The sequence below is a fragment of the Lissotriton helveticus genome, chromosome 5_1 (assembly GCF_964261635.1).
Source record: "Lissotriton helveticus chromosome 5_1, aLisHel1.1, whole genome shotgun sequence".
NCBI lineage: Eukaryota > Metazoa > Chordata > Amphibia > Caudata > Salamandridae > Lissotriton > Lissotriton helveticus.
Genome location: NC_136065.1, coordinates 948813897 through 948830415, shown reverse-complemented (window position 1 = coordinate 948830415; position 16519 = coordinate 948813897). Strand labels below are relative to the sequence as shown.

Here is a 16519-nt window from a genome sequence, read left to right as displayed (position 1 = left end):
ACCACTGTGGATAGTGAAGCAGGAGCCTTCTCTATAAAGGTTAATGCAGGTAACACAGTGAAGGGCCTTTTGATCTATCGTCCTCCCGGCCCTTTCGCTCGTTTTACCACCAGTTTGATAGAAGGCATAACGGAAGAGGCCCTACGTAGGGACAAGTTCTTGCTATTGGGTGACCTTAACTTGCATTTGGACGACCCACAGGATAAGAGAGCCACTGACTTCTGTCAGGAATTGCATGCTCTTCAACTTCACCTTAGATCTCAGGCCCCCACTCATCAAAAGGGCCACTTATTGGACCCTATCTTCGCCAATTGGGAGGAAATTAAAGTAAATACCCCTATACCGATTCCCTGGTCCGATCACTTTTTAGTACCCTTTGTTATAAGTGTGCCGATAACAAACATCCAAGAGCGGGTTAATCCTAAATACCCAAGTCGGAAATGGGCAAACTTCTCCAAAGTCAAATTTGACACTGCCCTGGTCAAAGGAGGTAGACCTGGAGGTCAGGATGCTAATTCTGCTTCCGATAGACTGGAAGAGCGTATCAGGGATGCACTGGACGCTACCGCTCCACTGTGCCAAAAAAACCCTGGTAGTAGACCTCAGAAATCCGCCCCCTGGTTTAGCGGTGAACTCCGTCGAGCTAAGGCGGAATGCAAACAACTTGAAAGGCGATGGAGGGTTGCCTTTCTTGATCAGGCCAAACAGGAATATAGGGTTAAACGGAGAAATTATCATAACTTAATCAGATACTCCAAGGCCAAATATTTCGCAGGAAGAATAGGGGAAGCTGAAAACTCTATTAAGGAGCTATTTAAAAACTACAAAGAAATTTCTTTCCATGGACCACGTGCTGATCCGTCCACCGTTTCAGAGGAATCTTGTAATCGCATCACTGCCTTCTTCTCTGAAAAGGTGGCTGCTATATACTCCGCCTTTTCGGGAGGATACAGAAGGGGCTCCGATTTCAGAGAGATAGAACAGGATGTTGTGGATGAAAATAGGCTGATGAACTTTCTTACACCACCTCCAGAAAGCCTGATACAGATATGTCGCTCCATCAAGTCAGGATCCCCCCGAGACTCGGCTTCACCCAAGCTGCTCGCGGGGAGTATCAAGATCCTGGAGCCCTACATTAGGGATGTCCTGGACCTATCGTTTAGTACTTACACCGTACCTGACAGATGGAAGCAAGCAGTGGTACTTCCGCTTCAGAAAAAGTTAAATGTGAGCTGGGAAAGATTGGATAACCTCCGCCCTATCTCTCTTTTACCCTACTGGGCCAAAGTGGCCGAGAAGGTGGCCAATCTTCAGTTGATGGCTCATGTGGAGAAGGCAAGCCTGCTTCATCCAACTCAGTTTGGCTTTCGCTCTTGCCACTCCACGGAGTCAGCACTCCTTATGGCCACTGAATCCATTAGACAAGGGGTAGATGAAGGGCACACAATGGCCCTTATCTTACTCGACTTGAGTGCAACGTTCGACACTGTAGCACATTCCACCTTGCTACAGTGTCTGAACAAGGGTGGAGTTATGGGGACTGCGCTGAAATGAATTCAATCTTTTTTGTCCAATAGGGGCTTTCAGGTTAGACAGGGGGAGTACTACTCCCGTATGATCAACTTGGATCAAGGAGTGCCGCAGGGCTCTGGCTTGAGTCCAACCCTGTTTAACCTTTATGTGGCCCCTGTAGCTAACATCGTGGAGAGTCACGGCCTGCAAATTGTGTCGTATGCCGATGACACTCAGCTGGTCATCTCGCTGTCACGAGCGCCCGAGGTGGCGGCATCTAACTTCAGTGCCTGCATGCAGGAGCTTGCCTCCTGGATGTCTAACAACTGCCTGAAGTTGAATGGTGCCAAAACTGAGGTGCTGGTGGTGGGGGGTGACCCGTCTGTGTGGTCATCGGCATGGTGGCCGGCATGCTTTGACAATACTCCTGTACCCTGTCAGCAGGCTAAAAATCTTGGGGTAATGTTTGACTCAGACCTTTCATTCACTCCCCAGATCGGTCGTGTGGTTGAGACGTGTGTTGGCGTTCTCAAAAACCTGCGGAAGACGCTGGACTTGCTTCCTGTTGGTGCTAGACGGACGCTGGTGCACGCCCTTGTGACTTCACGACTAGATTATGCTAACCTTCTCTATCTGGGGACCACGGTTAAAGGTCTGAATCGCCTGCAGGTATTACAGAATGCCGCAGCCCGGCTGGTACTGAGGCTCCCTAAAAGAGCAGCCTCCAAAGCCCCCTTGACGGCTCTCCACTGGCTTCCTGTCAGGGAAAGGATTGCTTTGAAGGCGCTATGCATATGTCACCGCATTATTGGGGGCAAGGCGCCCATCCCCTTACTGAGCCTCATCACACCTTACAGACCTAATCGGGTACTCAGATCCACTGGTGTTGGTTTCGTAGTGGTTCCCAAGATCAAGAAAGTGCGAATGGGAGGCAGATCATTTAAACACCTTGCAGCTAAGAGTTGGAACAGGCTCCAAAGGAGCTGCGTCTTGAACCTTCAGAGGCTAAGTTCCGCAGAGCTCTTAAAACCCATTTATTCCGCTCTACACTTGATTAGTGGCCTGGTGGCCTAGTTCACTGTCTTCTCACCACAGCGCAGGGACACGCCGGTGCGCGTAACCAGGCGCTTTAGAAATCTCCATAATAATAATAATAATAATTGTCCAGGTCAATTTCAATACATGGCTTGAACATGTTTATCAATTCTCAACTAAAGAACTAGTATTAGTTCCTATAGATTTTTAACTCACTTTCTCCAGAGTTGGCTTGACCCAGGTCAAGAGCCAGGTCTTCAGTTTCTCGAGGAATTCAAACACGGAGGATGAGGCTCGGATGCGTAGGGCAAACATAACTACCTTTCAAGCCTCTACGTTTGATACAGAGTGAAAGAACATTTTGCCATTGCTTTATACATTGTAGTACCAAAATGGTTGAATTCCAAAAGACAGCTGACTTTAAGCCCACTTAATTCTGCTCAACATACTTAAAATTAGAAACCTGAGAAATTCTAGAGATTGCCTTAAAACCTTCTTCCATTACATTCAGCGGCATGGCATCAGTGTCTCTTGACTTTTGACACAACCATGCAATAGAAAATGTCCACACTGGACTCACAGTAGACCCAAAAAATGTTTTACTGTTTTGCTGGCAACGCTCAAAGCTTCCAACTGAACACTTGAACATGAAAAACCTAGACCAGGGCACATTTGTACTTATTATAAGCAAACATTTAGAAATAAATACAGGGAAGACTATTCCACTCGCTTTGTCCGTGCTTCGTGCACTGCAAGAGAGTTTATCAGAATTCTTTCTGAAAATAAGCAACCTATAGCTTGACAAAAAAAAGATGCCACTCAAAAACTCTAAGATGCTATGGCATCTCATTTTGTGGCAGATGTTTATGAGCTACACGCCCTCCTTAGCTCAAAATACCAAGAAACAACATGTACTCTGAACCAGGAGTTAGTGGCATTGCCTCCATACGAGCGGAGTGTCGTCACCCTCCCCACACTGCTGCGTCAAAAGCTGGAAAAATAAAATGGTATCAAAAATAATTGTATTACCATTTTACTTTTCCAGCTTTCTGCTGAATGGAAAGGGCAGGGCGGGGCTACTGTGCCACTGCTGCCAATTGGCTATAATGACGAGTGGGCCCTTCACTTTGAAGTGCACGTCGGTTTGGCCAGCTGCCTCACTACGGCCAAACCGACATGCACAATTCAAACTCTCCAGAGCTGGGTTGGAGAACAGACACAGGGCTCCTGTGCCTCAAAGAATGCCTGCTCCAGCCAATCCAGACACAGCTCTGAACAGTGTCTGGATTTGGAAAGGTGTCGTTTGCTTTGAGTCGGAGCCACGGACTGTAAATTGTGAGGAAGTGCTGCAAGGTAAGTTAAACTTTTAGGGTGTTTTGCCTTCCTGATTCGCTGTGTGATTGATTGTGTGTGTTTGTGTGGCTGAGTTTATGATTTTGACTGTATGTGTGTGTGTGTGTTTGTGAGCTTGACTGTGTGTCCCAACATTTTTTAAAGTCACCAACCGCCACTGAAAGGAGTTACCCACACAACTCAAATAAGCATCCTAAATGCCTCCTCTCCCATGTTACACACCCTCAAGGAATTAGTATCACAGAGCAAAAAAAGGTAGATTGGCAACTGACTCATGCACCCGCTCCCTCAGGTGGCATTTCCAAAGAAATAGCGAAATAGATAGGTTCTTATGCTTTAAAGTGCTGGCCATTAGAGTTTTAACTGTGCATTGGACATCCTTGTCACTGCTGGAAGAGATACAACTTGTGATCCCCACGCTACCCCCCAGCAAAAAACCAGAGGTAGCAGCAAGTTTGAAACTTACGCCCCTGTATAACACTGCTTTGATTATGAGGAGACACCTCATACAGCACCAGAGGATCAACAGATGAAACCGATTCTCTGTCCCGAAATTATCATCAATAGTGTTTACTGATAATGGATGTCAAATCAGTGCTGTATTTAGTGTTGGCACCATGGGACAAGCTTGCTCTTTTCTGATTGGTTGACCATCCTATGGACCACCTTATGTAATGTTACTGGGTTACTGGCCCAGATTTTAGCTGGGTTATGCTTTGTGTCCTTGCTTATGTTAAAACATATCAGAGTGATGGCTATCTGCCTGAATGTGTATTTCATTACTAGTATGTATTTTTTTTTAAATCAGGACATGCTCAGATCTCTAAGAATGAAGATCGACATATTTCATGGACAACAGAATTTGAGACAATTTCATGAGGACCAAACGAAGAGTGACCGGTTTAGTGTAGGGGCCTCTAGGCAGCATCTGAATCCAATGGTGGATTCTCATACCGGGTTCAACAAGCATTTACAATGCAATGGTCTCTGCTTTGTTCAAGTTAGAGCTATTGGCATTGCTCATGACATTATTTTTGTTTTTAAAACATATAAATAAATGACATTGTCATTTACAATACCAATAGCTTAATCTCTCGCAAATGCACCCACACACGGAGCCACAAACACAGCCACACACACGCACACACAGAGCCACACACACACACACACACAGACAGAGCCAAACACACAGAAAGAGCCACACACACACAGCGTGCCACACACACACACACACACACAGCCCACCACACACACACACAGCGCGCCACACACACAGCACGCCATTCACACACAGCTCGCCACACAGACACAGTGCACCACACACACACAGAGCGCCACACACACAGAGCACCACACACACAGAGCGCCACACACACAGAGCGCCACGCACACACTTAGCGCCACACACACACACAGAGTGCCACACACAGAGCGCCACACACACACACAGAGCACCACACACACACAGAGCGCCACACACACACACAGAGCACCACACACACACACAGAGCGCCACATGCACACAGAGCGCCACACACACACAGAGCGCCACACACACACATCTGTTGAGTTTGAGCGTTACTAGCATGCACGGACCTGAAGCATGCTTGTCAACATTTGGGAACACCCCATGGCAAGAATTGTCTGCAGAAAAGGAGGGCGGCTGCCACCTTGCAATGAGTGAGCCATGGTTAAGCAGGAAGTTTTAAACAAGAAAAACAATCACAATCAGGGAACAGAGGCAAGAAAAACTATCACAACCAGGGAACAGAGGCAAGAAAAACAAGCACAACCAGGGAACAGAGGCAAGAAAAACGAGCACAACCAGGGGGCAGGGGCAAGAAAAAAACGATCACAACCAGGGAACAGAGGCCAGAAAAAGAGCACAACCAGGGAACAGGGGCAAGAAAAACGAGCACAACCAGGGAACATAGGCAAGAAAAACGATCACAATCAGGAAACAGAGGCAAGAAAAACCAGCACAACCAGGGGGCAGAGGCAACTGGCAGTGTGGCGCACTGGCCCATTCTCTGAAAACACTACATGGACCGGAGAGGGTGCACTAGGAAAGGGTGGAACAGCTTAAAATTGTTTCCAGGGGCTCCCTCTGGAAAACCGCTAGGCCACCCAGACTCCTAAACTTTCCCATCCTGCTGACAACTCAGCTCAGAGTTGCACCTCGGTTTCACGCACTTTGGAGGCTTCCAGGCACCCCTTTTTCTCCTCTCATACCCCAGAGCAGCAGCAGAGAGCGTGTCCCAGGGCTCCGAGGCCCTCTCCCGGCCCGCTCCCCGGGAAGCGCCATGTTGTTGTCCCCTCAGTTCCCCCAACTCACCTTGGCGATGGCCTTCCTGTAGCGGGTCTCCACCTGCTTGATGAGGCTGGAGACCTGTAGGGCACCACCACCCGGGTCCTCCCAAAGAGGCGCCCCTCCACACCCGGGAGCTCCAGTCGCGTTGCGGGGCTCAGGGACTGCCTCTGACACTCGTCCCAGCGCGGGGTAGGCTCCCGCCTGGGTCCAGAGGTTGTGGCTTCTTTTCCGGTCTGGCCCAGCATGGGGTAGGCTCCCGCCTGGGTCTTCTACTCCGGAACACACCACCAGCAGGGTGCCTGCAGGGCTCCCAACGTCTTTCCTCTGTCTACAGGAGCGCGGGGTGGGCTCCCGTCCCCTACCTGTTTTCTTCTAAGTACGTCCGGGTCAAGATGGGCAGCGCGGCGGTGATCTCCTCGGGGCACAACCCGGGGTAGGCACCCGTTTCGTATTAATATTTAAAAAGTCGGCAATTGCAGCAGGCAATGCGTGGTAGGCTCCTGCGCCGAAATCGGTGCCTTCAAAGGGTCAAGTCGCAGGGTGGGCACCTGCGCAACAAAATTCAAAATTAAGGGCTAGATGTAGGTAAAAGGGATTTACCGATTCGTAAATACCAAATTCTACCGATTCGGTATTTACAAATCGGTAAATGCTATGTAGGTATTTCTACCTAATTTTTTACCGAATTTTTTACATTCGGTAAATACCGAATCGGTATTTACCGATTCGGTAATTGCCATTGATTTCTGAGGCCCATAGGAATCAATGGCAATTACCAAATCGGTAAATACCGATTCGGTAAAATTACCGAATTTGCAAGGGGGACAGGGTGTCACTTTGACACCCTGTTGCACCCCTGATTCTGGCTTGTGTGCCATGTGGCACACATACATGCCCTAAGGCATGCACAGATGTGCATGTACACAGCAATTCGTTATTTACCATGACATAGTATGTCATGGTAAATAACAAATTATTAAGGGCCGGTGGCACTGTTTTCAGTGCCACCTACATCACAAATTTGAGATTCGGTAAATTTACCGATTTGGAAATTTACAGAATCGGTAAATTTAAGGCCCCCTACATCTGAAACTCCAAATACCGGTCGGTAACGGCCGAAATCGGCCGTTACTGACCGGTATTTGGTGACCTACATCTGTCATTAAGCGGGGTGGGTGGAACACAGAGAGTCTACAGTGTGTCTGCTCCCGCTGCCTGCACACGCCAGTCGGCCCTCTGATTGGTTAATAAGGAACACCAATGGTAGTGTTTTTTGGTAGTTGTCAACGAATCAGAGAGCCGACTTGGGCGTGCAGGCAGCGTGATGGGGGCGTGTTTTGGACTGAGGATGTCACGGCGAGAAAGAACCGAAAAAACAAGCCCCCCAATCTGAAAAAGACGGGGCTTAAATTGACAGACAAACCTCTTCTTCAATGACTGGCCAGCATTTAGGAGGCCTGCCAATGGAGAAGAGGGGCGGGTTTAAGCCTCACTACTAGAAAACATAAAACCTCGCCAGCGAGACTGCGCAAGCGCAGCCTATGCTAGCCGAGACTTAAAAAGGCACAAAACAGGTTTGTCACTGCTTGCTGTGGGTGGAAAGCAGGTGCATTCTCATTGGGGTCAGAGATCAGAGGTCACCAGCTTTGAGACATTTCGGCTTCCGGTCAGCTCTTATGATTAAGACTCCGCCCTGCGCCTGATTGTAAGTACGGGAACCCGTGGACCATCCACAGTTTACATTCAAAAAGACACTGGACCTCTTATATAGTCAAAAGAAGTTATCATCAACTATACCTACTTCAGTGAAAGTAAGGGGGATTTACTTATGACAGGACTTTAAAAAAAGACTTATTTGGAACATTTTAGTATTCTGCTTTTAAAAGCTCTTTATCTTCTTCATGCTCTTTATACTCGCCTATTAAATAGGTGATTGCCAAAAAGTTTGCAAGCTCTGTGCATCCTAGTTGTGAGTGTCTGAATACTAAATACTAATTTACAATATTTAGCTTGTCTGACCATTTGCCTACATCACCCAATTGATCCTTCTTCTTGAACAGGTACTAGCCCCCACTTGGTCATTGCTTTCCTGGAATACGGGAGGGCTTTCTAAACATCTTGACTGGAAAGATTTTTTTCGATTTTGTGAGGCCTGTGGTGCTAATATTTTAGAATCCCTGGATGGTACTTTATCCTCAATTATATGATTTTTGTTAGCCGTTCTATTAAGGATTTCTGTAAAAGACTGGGAAAGGGAGGGTTATATGTGCTTTATGCAAACACAATAAGATGAAGGACGGTGCGCCCAAACTTTTCACACTCACTCCCAGTCACTATTAGATCTGGGTTGAATCCATCATTGTTTTTTTGCTCACTTCGCCACCCCATTTCAGATCCGGTATTTGCTATATGTCACAATTATTATCATGTGTTCTTACTTTTCTTCTTATTTGAAGGTAATACAATGTGGTGTTGATCAGCAGGAGACAAAGCCCTATTGGCACATTAATAATTTATATTGTTCTGAGGGTCATTGGTACTCTGTTAGTCTTTACTGATCTTAACAACTTAAGGCATTAAGGGCCAGATGTACAACCCTAAATTGCATACGCAAACGGGTTTGCGACCCGTTTGCGCATGCAAAATGGCCCAGGGCCATGTACAATTTTTAAATAGCAAGTCGCAATTTATTTGAGACTCGCTATTTAGGAATTGCGAGTCGCAATTAGGAAGGGGCATTCCCTTCCTAATTGCGTCCCCAAATCAATGTATGAATGTTTTGTGACCGCAATTGCAGTCGCAAAACACTTGCAAATTACCCCCCTCTTCAAGAGGGTGGTAATGAAGTCACAATTTGGAAGGGGTACCCAGGGGACCCCTTCCACTTTGTGACTGTCTCTAAAAATACTTTTCAACCTCTTCGCCGTGGTAGACATTACCCTGTGGTGCTGAAAAAAAAGATTTGGTGCTTGTTTTGGATGGCCCCCAGCCGTCCTCTGCACACGTCCACTGTGACGTCGGACAGCCGGGGGCCGTCCGACACATTGAAGAGGTTAGATGCAGGCAGTGGTCCCATGGAACACTACCTGCCCTTAAATAAACAAAAACGTTTCATTTTATTTTTTATGCATCTCGTTTTCCTTTAGGAAAAACGGGCTGCATTTAAAAAAAGAAAAACTGCTTTATTTTAAAGCATTCCCAGACATGGTGGTCTGCTGAGCCTAGCAGGCTACCATACCTGGGAGGGCCTGTCATTCCCAATGGGCTCGCAAATTGCGAGAGTCTCATTAATATTAATGTGCCTCGCAATTTGCGACCCCATTGGGAATTGGAAACAGTGTTGTACATGGCAAATTGCACCTCGCAAATTGCAACTCGTAAATGATTCGCAATTTGCGAGGTGCAATTTTGCTGGTCGTACATCTGGCCCTAAGTGGTCAGCCTTTGTTTGAGCGGTTCGCTTCTATTTCTGCAGAGTTGGCCCTCACAAGTTGAGTCTACATATATTGATATAGATTTCTGTGCAAGTAAAGTGCATGTCATATTTTGTTTAGCATTAATCCTCTGTATAACGGGATTTCCCCTAATTTGACAAGTTGAATTAGATTTGAGGACCAACCCATGATCGGACAGGCATCACAAGCATGTCTGAGGTCACATGTGAGTTCTATACAAAAAGCTCTGGTGCTTTCATTAAGTGTACTCTCAACTGTGGGTCTTGTGACTATTTTCCCATGAAAAACACAGGACTACGGCAAGCAGAATACAAAACAATGAGAGATGGAAAGTGGCTAAAACCTGACCAGAGACGGTGACCTCAGGTTGCCCTGTGTGAGCTGCATTCACTACCTGTTTCTGCCCTTCTGGTACTTCCTGTTCCGGTTTCCCCTATATCAACACAGAACCACAAGTATCAGAATAGTAAGTGTCATGAGCTGGAAAGGTACCACTGGATAAGAATATGATCTGACAGTGCCAGCACGGCCTGTAGCTCCTCCTCTCACCTGAATACGTGGAGTCTTTCCTTCCATTCTCATGGGAAACATCCATAACAACGCTGGCATTACCCCGCACTGCTATTACAACGCAAGTCGGTACAACGACTTGCGCTGGAGGGCGCTGTAGGACAGGGAATAGTTTAATTTTCTGTCCAACACCTTCCCTACTGTCATCGTGGGCTGGAGTTGGAATAGAAAATTAAACTATTCCACTATCCAGCGCTCCCCAACGCAAGTCGCTGTAACGACTTGCGTTGTAAAAACTGCGTTGTAATGGCATGCGGGGTAAAAGCATGCGTTGTAATGCCGTACAACCATTCTCATAAAGTCTCATCTCTCACCTCAACAGCAGGGCGCCTCCCACCTCTAGCCCCCTTTTCCTATTATCCCAGCATGTTCCTCTCTGCTGGGGTCAGCTCCAGGCTGCAGCCTCATGGAGTGAGGCAGAGGAGGCAACACAACTAACCCAAAGGCAGGGCTGGGAGGGGTCAAAGGTGCAGGAAAAGTACTTTCCCTAACAATGACTTTGACATGCTGTTTAGTTTACAGAGAGTCATTTAAGGGCAAGCACAAATAATGTTTGTGATTAATTGCTTTGCACACCAGTATGGTCAAACATAAAGGTATCATCAAATTAATAAAGATTGTCTTGCTGTTATGTGTCCTCACTTGTTTCTTTTTCATTTTTTCTTTTAAAATTGACAAGGTGTTTTTGAAAAGTGACAACTTGTGTTTGATGGAGGGAGATAGATTTAGAACATTACCCACAATACCTTCCGCCCACGTGCTGGCAATGCACGTCCAGCAACTTGAAACTGGAGGATTTACAATGGCAAATGGAGCTTACAAGTGGAAAAAACTCAGGTAAGATTTATGCATTCATTGACAAAATAATGACTTGTGGGAGAATAACAAATGAATACAGTGAGAAATTGGGTTATACTGGCTGAGGGGGGTGAAACCCTACTCAAGCAGCAACGACAATACAGGCCAGGTTGAAACAGAAACAACCCCCTAATAATCCTGTGCTTAACCATCTGGTAGCTTGGCACAAAGCAGGCAAGCATAACGTAGAGGCAATTTGTAAAGTGAAGCAAGCTAGAATAGGGCTTCACCACTCAAAGAGAACACATCATTACATGTAGTTATAATCAATTCATCCTCAAGTTGGTTGAAAAAAGTTTCTTCTTTAGTAGTTTGTTGTTTTTAAAAGCCACAGCCAACGCGTTTTGTCCTGTAACGCAGGAATTCTTCAGGGCATTCACAATTTGTAGCCGTCGATAGAAGATGGATAATAGCCATATAGAATTGCCTTCACACAAGTAATAGTGATCTTATCTGTGGGTATGTACATCCAACCAAATTCAATTGAAAACGATGCTGGTAACATCCATGAAGACACGTGGTATGATAATCACGAATTTTAGAACCATGTGCTGATGGATTAAGAACAACACATATTAGACCTCATAATGAAAGTCTAGCCCAGAGGTCTTTAATCTGTGGGGCGCGCCCCCCGGGGGCGCGCTCTCCTCCATAAATCTCACCTTTGTCCTCTACTGATTGAAGAAACAAATGGCAGAGTGGAGCTGCAGGGGCCCGAAGAAGGGGTGAAAACCATTAAAGCCTCATTAACAAGAAAAAGGTCTTTTAAAGACCTGTGAAATACTCGTGGCTGTGTGCACGTGAAGCTGTCTCAGCCAGGCTGCCACACACGGGGTTGGGGCTATCCTGGTTAATTCCTAAAGCTGAAATGCTTTAGCTGCAGTGGGAGGTAAGGAGCCCCCTTTTCTAAAACTGAAAGCAACTATTTCAGAGCAGAGGAGACTCCTTGCCTCACACTGCAGCTGAAATGAATGTCTGTTACTTGCTTTCAGTTTTAGCAGAGAAGGCTTCCTTCCTCCCACTGCAGCTGGAGCATTTCAGCTCTAGGAATTTAACCCCATCCAGGGAGGGACAGCTCTTCTCAGAAAGGTGACAATGTTGCTTTTTAAATTACACTGGCAGGAGCACAATGATCACAGGGCTAAAAAGGCTTTAAATTGTCAAAAGACAAATCCCAGTCAGTTTTTTAAACAGCCTGCAAATTGCTTCTCTTGACTCTAAATATGGATTATAAAGAAGTATGTATTAATTTATGATGTGACTTTTCTGTATTTATTCCCTTTTATTATCAGTCATATCATTCAGGCAGCCCTAAAACACAATTTAAAGTGCTCTCTATTTATATTTGCTGTTCAGAGTATGCACAGATAAGTGCTGAAAATAGCGCTTTAGGTGACTGCTTATTTTTGTACCACCTGGGACATCAGAATAATGAGCTAGCAACACTAATCATAAAACTGGAAATTTGTTGCAAGATCAGCCCTGTATTTATTTCCTCCACCCTCGATCCCTGGTTAATGCCATAATTGCAATAGCAATAGTTTAACATATCTGAAACACTTCGCTGCCGTCAATAGCATGCTGAGTTACTGCAAGTGTCTGGGAATGCTCCCTGCATTCAGACAACTTGCTCCTCATTCTCGCCCTTCACTTTCATGCTCACCCTGCACTCACAGCGATCACAATTCCCTCATACTGACCCCCATGCACTCACACCATTCACCCTGCACTCAGTGATCACTCTGCTCTCACAATGCACTTCCGCGGTTTTCCCTGTACCCAAACCTGTAGCCACACAAGCACACTACACACCCTGCACTCATGTGACACTTCACTCACCTGTCCCCCTCACTGCTCAATCTGCAATCTCACTTAAACAAGCCCATCACTAACCATGCATTCATTAGTCCTACTCTGCACTAACATGCACACCCAAATTCATATGGTCACCACAGTCACCCTGCAGTCACTCCACTTACCCTACTCTCACACTGTCGCATACTTCACTGTTCTCTCACATGAGCACTCCTGCCACCCTCACAGCACAGAGGGTTAATGTGCCTGCTACAAAGAAGGTGTACCATGCAGATCAAAGAACTGAGGAGCATATGTTCAAGGAAGTTGTGGAGTGAGGCGTTAGCAGTCATGGGTTAAAACCTCTCTCCGCCACTTCAGAAATGGAAGGCTGCACCATATTTACAACATATGGTGCAGCCTTGCGTTTCCCCTGCGCTGGCGCTACACTTAGCAGTGTAGTGCCAATGCAGACACCATTGCCATAGTGCAAGGGTGTCTGGGTGCAGGGAAAATATTGTTTATGTCAAGAGGGGGACCTTCCTGTACATGAACAATCTTTAAATGCCATTTGTCTCACTTCCATGTGTGCTGCTTAATGCAGCACACACAGAAATCACAAAATTATTTTTTTTTAAAGAGTACAAATACAAGGCATTTTGCTTTTTCCATGTGTGCTGCACAAGGCAGCACACATGGATGAATCAAAAATGAGGAGAAATAATGCATTTCTCTTAGTTTCGCCAGCTTAAGACCAGGTTTTCCCAGTTCTTAATTTTAACGCTGCCTCACTTTTACGCTGCCCTTGTAAATAGGGTGCTACATCAAAATCAGTGCCTGTTGCAGTGGAACGCCCACTGCAACACCCACTGCCCACCCTTTCACGCTACGCATAGTATGAAAGAGGGCCTTATTTACAAGGCAACGTTAAGCCAAGTTAAGTGGCTTAACTCTGCCGTGTAAATACGGCAATGCCCCTATCAGAACCACAACGTCATAAAAAGTGACGGTGTGGTGTCTATAGGTGCTTGTACATATGCCCCTGAGTATGATGAAACTATGAGTAGCACTATAAAAAAAATTATATGTTTGCCAGAAAGGTGCTATAGAGAGATGAGGTGCATTGTTGGTGAGTGGTAGTGAGGGAATTCATGGAGAAGGAGGAAACACTCATTGTTTTGAACATTATTTGCCGGATATGGCCAGGGATATGCGGGTGGCGGTCGATTATATAGTGTACCAGATTCCAGAAATTTCTGTCAGGTGGTGGGGGGGCCCGACATTTAACAAAATTCAGCTGGGGGGCTCAACCTTCAAAAGTTTGAAGACCTCTGGCCTAGCCTGAGGTTATCCAAGTCAGCGCAACTCCCGCCAGAAAATTTGTGATTATCATACCACATGTTTTCATGGATGTTACCAGCATCGTTTTCAATTGAATTTGGTTGGATGTACATACCCACAGATAAGATCACTATTAAACTTGTGTGAAGGCAATTCTATATGGCTATTATCCATCTTCTCTCGACGACTACAAATCGTGAATGCCCTGAAGAAATCCTGCGTTACAGGACGAAATGCGTTGGCTGTGGCTTTTAAAAGAACAAACTAATAAAGAAGAAACTTTTTTCAACCAACTTGAGGATGATTTGATTATAACTACTATTATGATGTGTTCTCTTTGAGCGGTGCAGCCCGGATCTAGCTTGCTTGTATTGTTCCACTAGGGTTGGAATAGGGGTATGCTCCTGGACAGGGGGTACTTTCAGGTAGCGTTCACAAAGGTGAATCCACAATCTTTTGAATTGTTTGGTATATGTTTTTGATTGGTGCTGGATCGTTTGTGGTAGGTCCCCTGTCCAAGCTGTGTGGTTTTGAAATTTGTAAAGAATGTATGCAGCACACAAACACTAATACAGTGAAAATAATCAATTTCGAAATCCAGAGAAAAATATAATAAATTATTTGAGAACAAAACTATAAAAATGCAATCAGTAGAACCTGAGTTATACATTCTTCAAGTTTAAGGTAAAACCTCACACCTATAAGAACAAAATGCCAACCACAACATTTCGGTCACTCCGAGACCAGGCCAAGGTAAACAAATATGGCCAACTGTGATGAAGCGTGATTAGGATACAAAAAGTGGATTGGGCCCTTCAGCCCTTACCTTCGGACTTTTGACGAAAATGTTCTGAGAAGGTCAAATTCAGCGAGGCAAGGCAGCAGACGGTGTCCGAAGAGAGTCATTATCAGGAAACCACTGGATGAAGTTGCGGTGAAGATTTCTATCTTCAGACTTACTCTGAAAAAAGAGTTTGGGGACAAGGAGTTTAATGAAGGTCCAGTGACCGTGCTACCAAGTAATGAATAAACCAAAACAATGGGTCATTGCTCCTAGTAGAAGACAGAAGATGTCGTTCTGAAGAAATGAGAATAAAAAAATCAATGTGACTATTACTTGGTGCTCTGACACATCCCAAGGGATGTTAGGCTTCATCATAGGGCAGTGCTGCAATGCCCTACGGGTCCCCCGAAGGGTCGCCATTGCAGAGATGTTTTGTTTGTATGCCAAATGATGAGTGCGAGGTAGTGCTTGTGAAGTGGTGAGTGAGTTTCAAAATGGCTAGAGGATATCTGTGCTAGTAAATTTTTATGAAATAATTCCTCTGTAATAAATGAAAAACAAAAAACGGTTGTGGCTGCTGACAAGTTATGATGACCCTAAGTAGCTATGACATACAAGTCTGTGAATGAAATTGTATATAGGTTAGGTCTACGTGTTTTGCACCCTTGACGGTCTCAGAAGGAAAACCCTTGGCTCTTCCTCCGCACCAAAGCTAAATTAGGAAAAATAGTGGTGTATTGGGATGGCCTCATTAAATTTAAGTAGTGCCACCAGAAGGACCATGCTAATGATCCAATCTAGAACGACAAGAGAAAAAGGGGCAGAGGGTACAGACAAACAGTACATAGAAAAATAATATGTAATCTTGTCTTTTGTGTATAAATCCTTATACAACCAGATTGTCCCTTAAATGGGGACCATGTTTATATTCCTGGCCTCCGTAAGGTAGCCAGACGCAGTCACTAAGATGATTGATGGAATAAAGCCATATGAAGGCTTGTGCACACTGTTAAAAACAATTGTTATGTAGTCTGGATTAGTAAAAACAGTCATGTGGGTATGGGTGCCCAAACACGTTATCACAGTTAAGTATAAAATGGTGATTAGTATGCACATCGATTCTGTAGAAATTCATATGTCACACACCAGCGTAACGTATAAGATATGTCAAAATAGTTCAGTGTTATGCAATAAAGGTAGGCTCGGCAGTTGTAAAATAAGTATTATCAATGTGTGTCCCATTAATGTTAAAACCTTTACATAATGGAGATTCATGCCCGGGATGGGGGAAGGTGGGGAGTGGGGGTAAGAGGAAGAGAGAAGAAAGGAGGGGAGGGACCTTTTATCTATAGGAACTAGGAGGTAATTCCCTTGAGTCAAACGAGAGGGTGCATTTTGTCACAATCTAACAAAAAATGAAAATGTTAAATATATTTTGACGAGAACCTAAAGGATATTCACATGCCACAACAATTATGCTTTAAACAAATACATTGAGAATGGAAA

At 45.3% G+C, this 16519-nt stretch overlaps 1 protein-coding gene across 1 annotated transcript in view; it reads left to right on the top strand.

Moving 5' to 3' along the window:
* KNDC1 (kinase non-catalytic C-lobe domain containing 1) overlaps positions 1-16519 on the top strand; it is a 654634-nt gene that overhangs the window by 594778 nt on the left and 43337 nt on the right. Inside the window, exon 18 of the mRNA XM_078640463.1 lies at positions 10916-11073. Within this exon, the coding sequence (XP_078496589.1) occupies positions 10916-11073 (158 nt within the window). The remainder of the gene's footprint in view (positions 1-10915; positions 11074-16519) is intronic.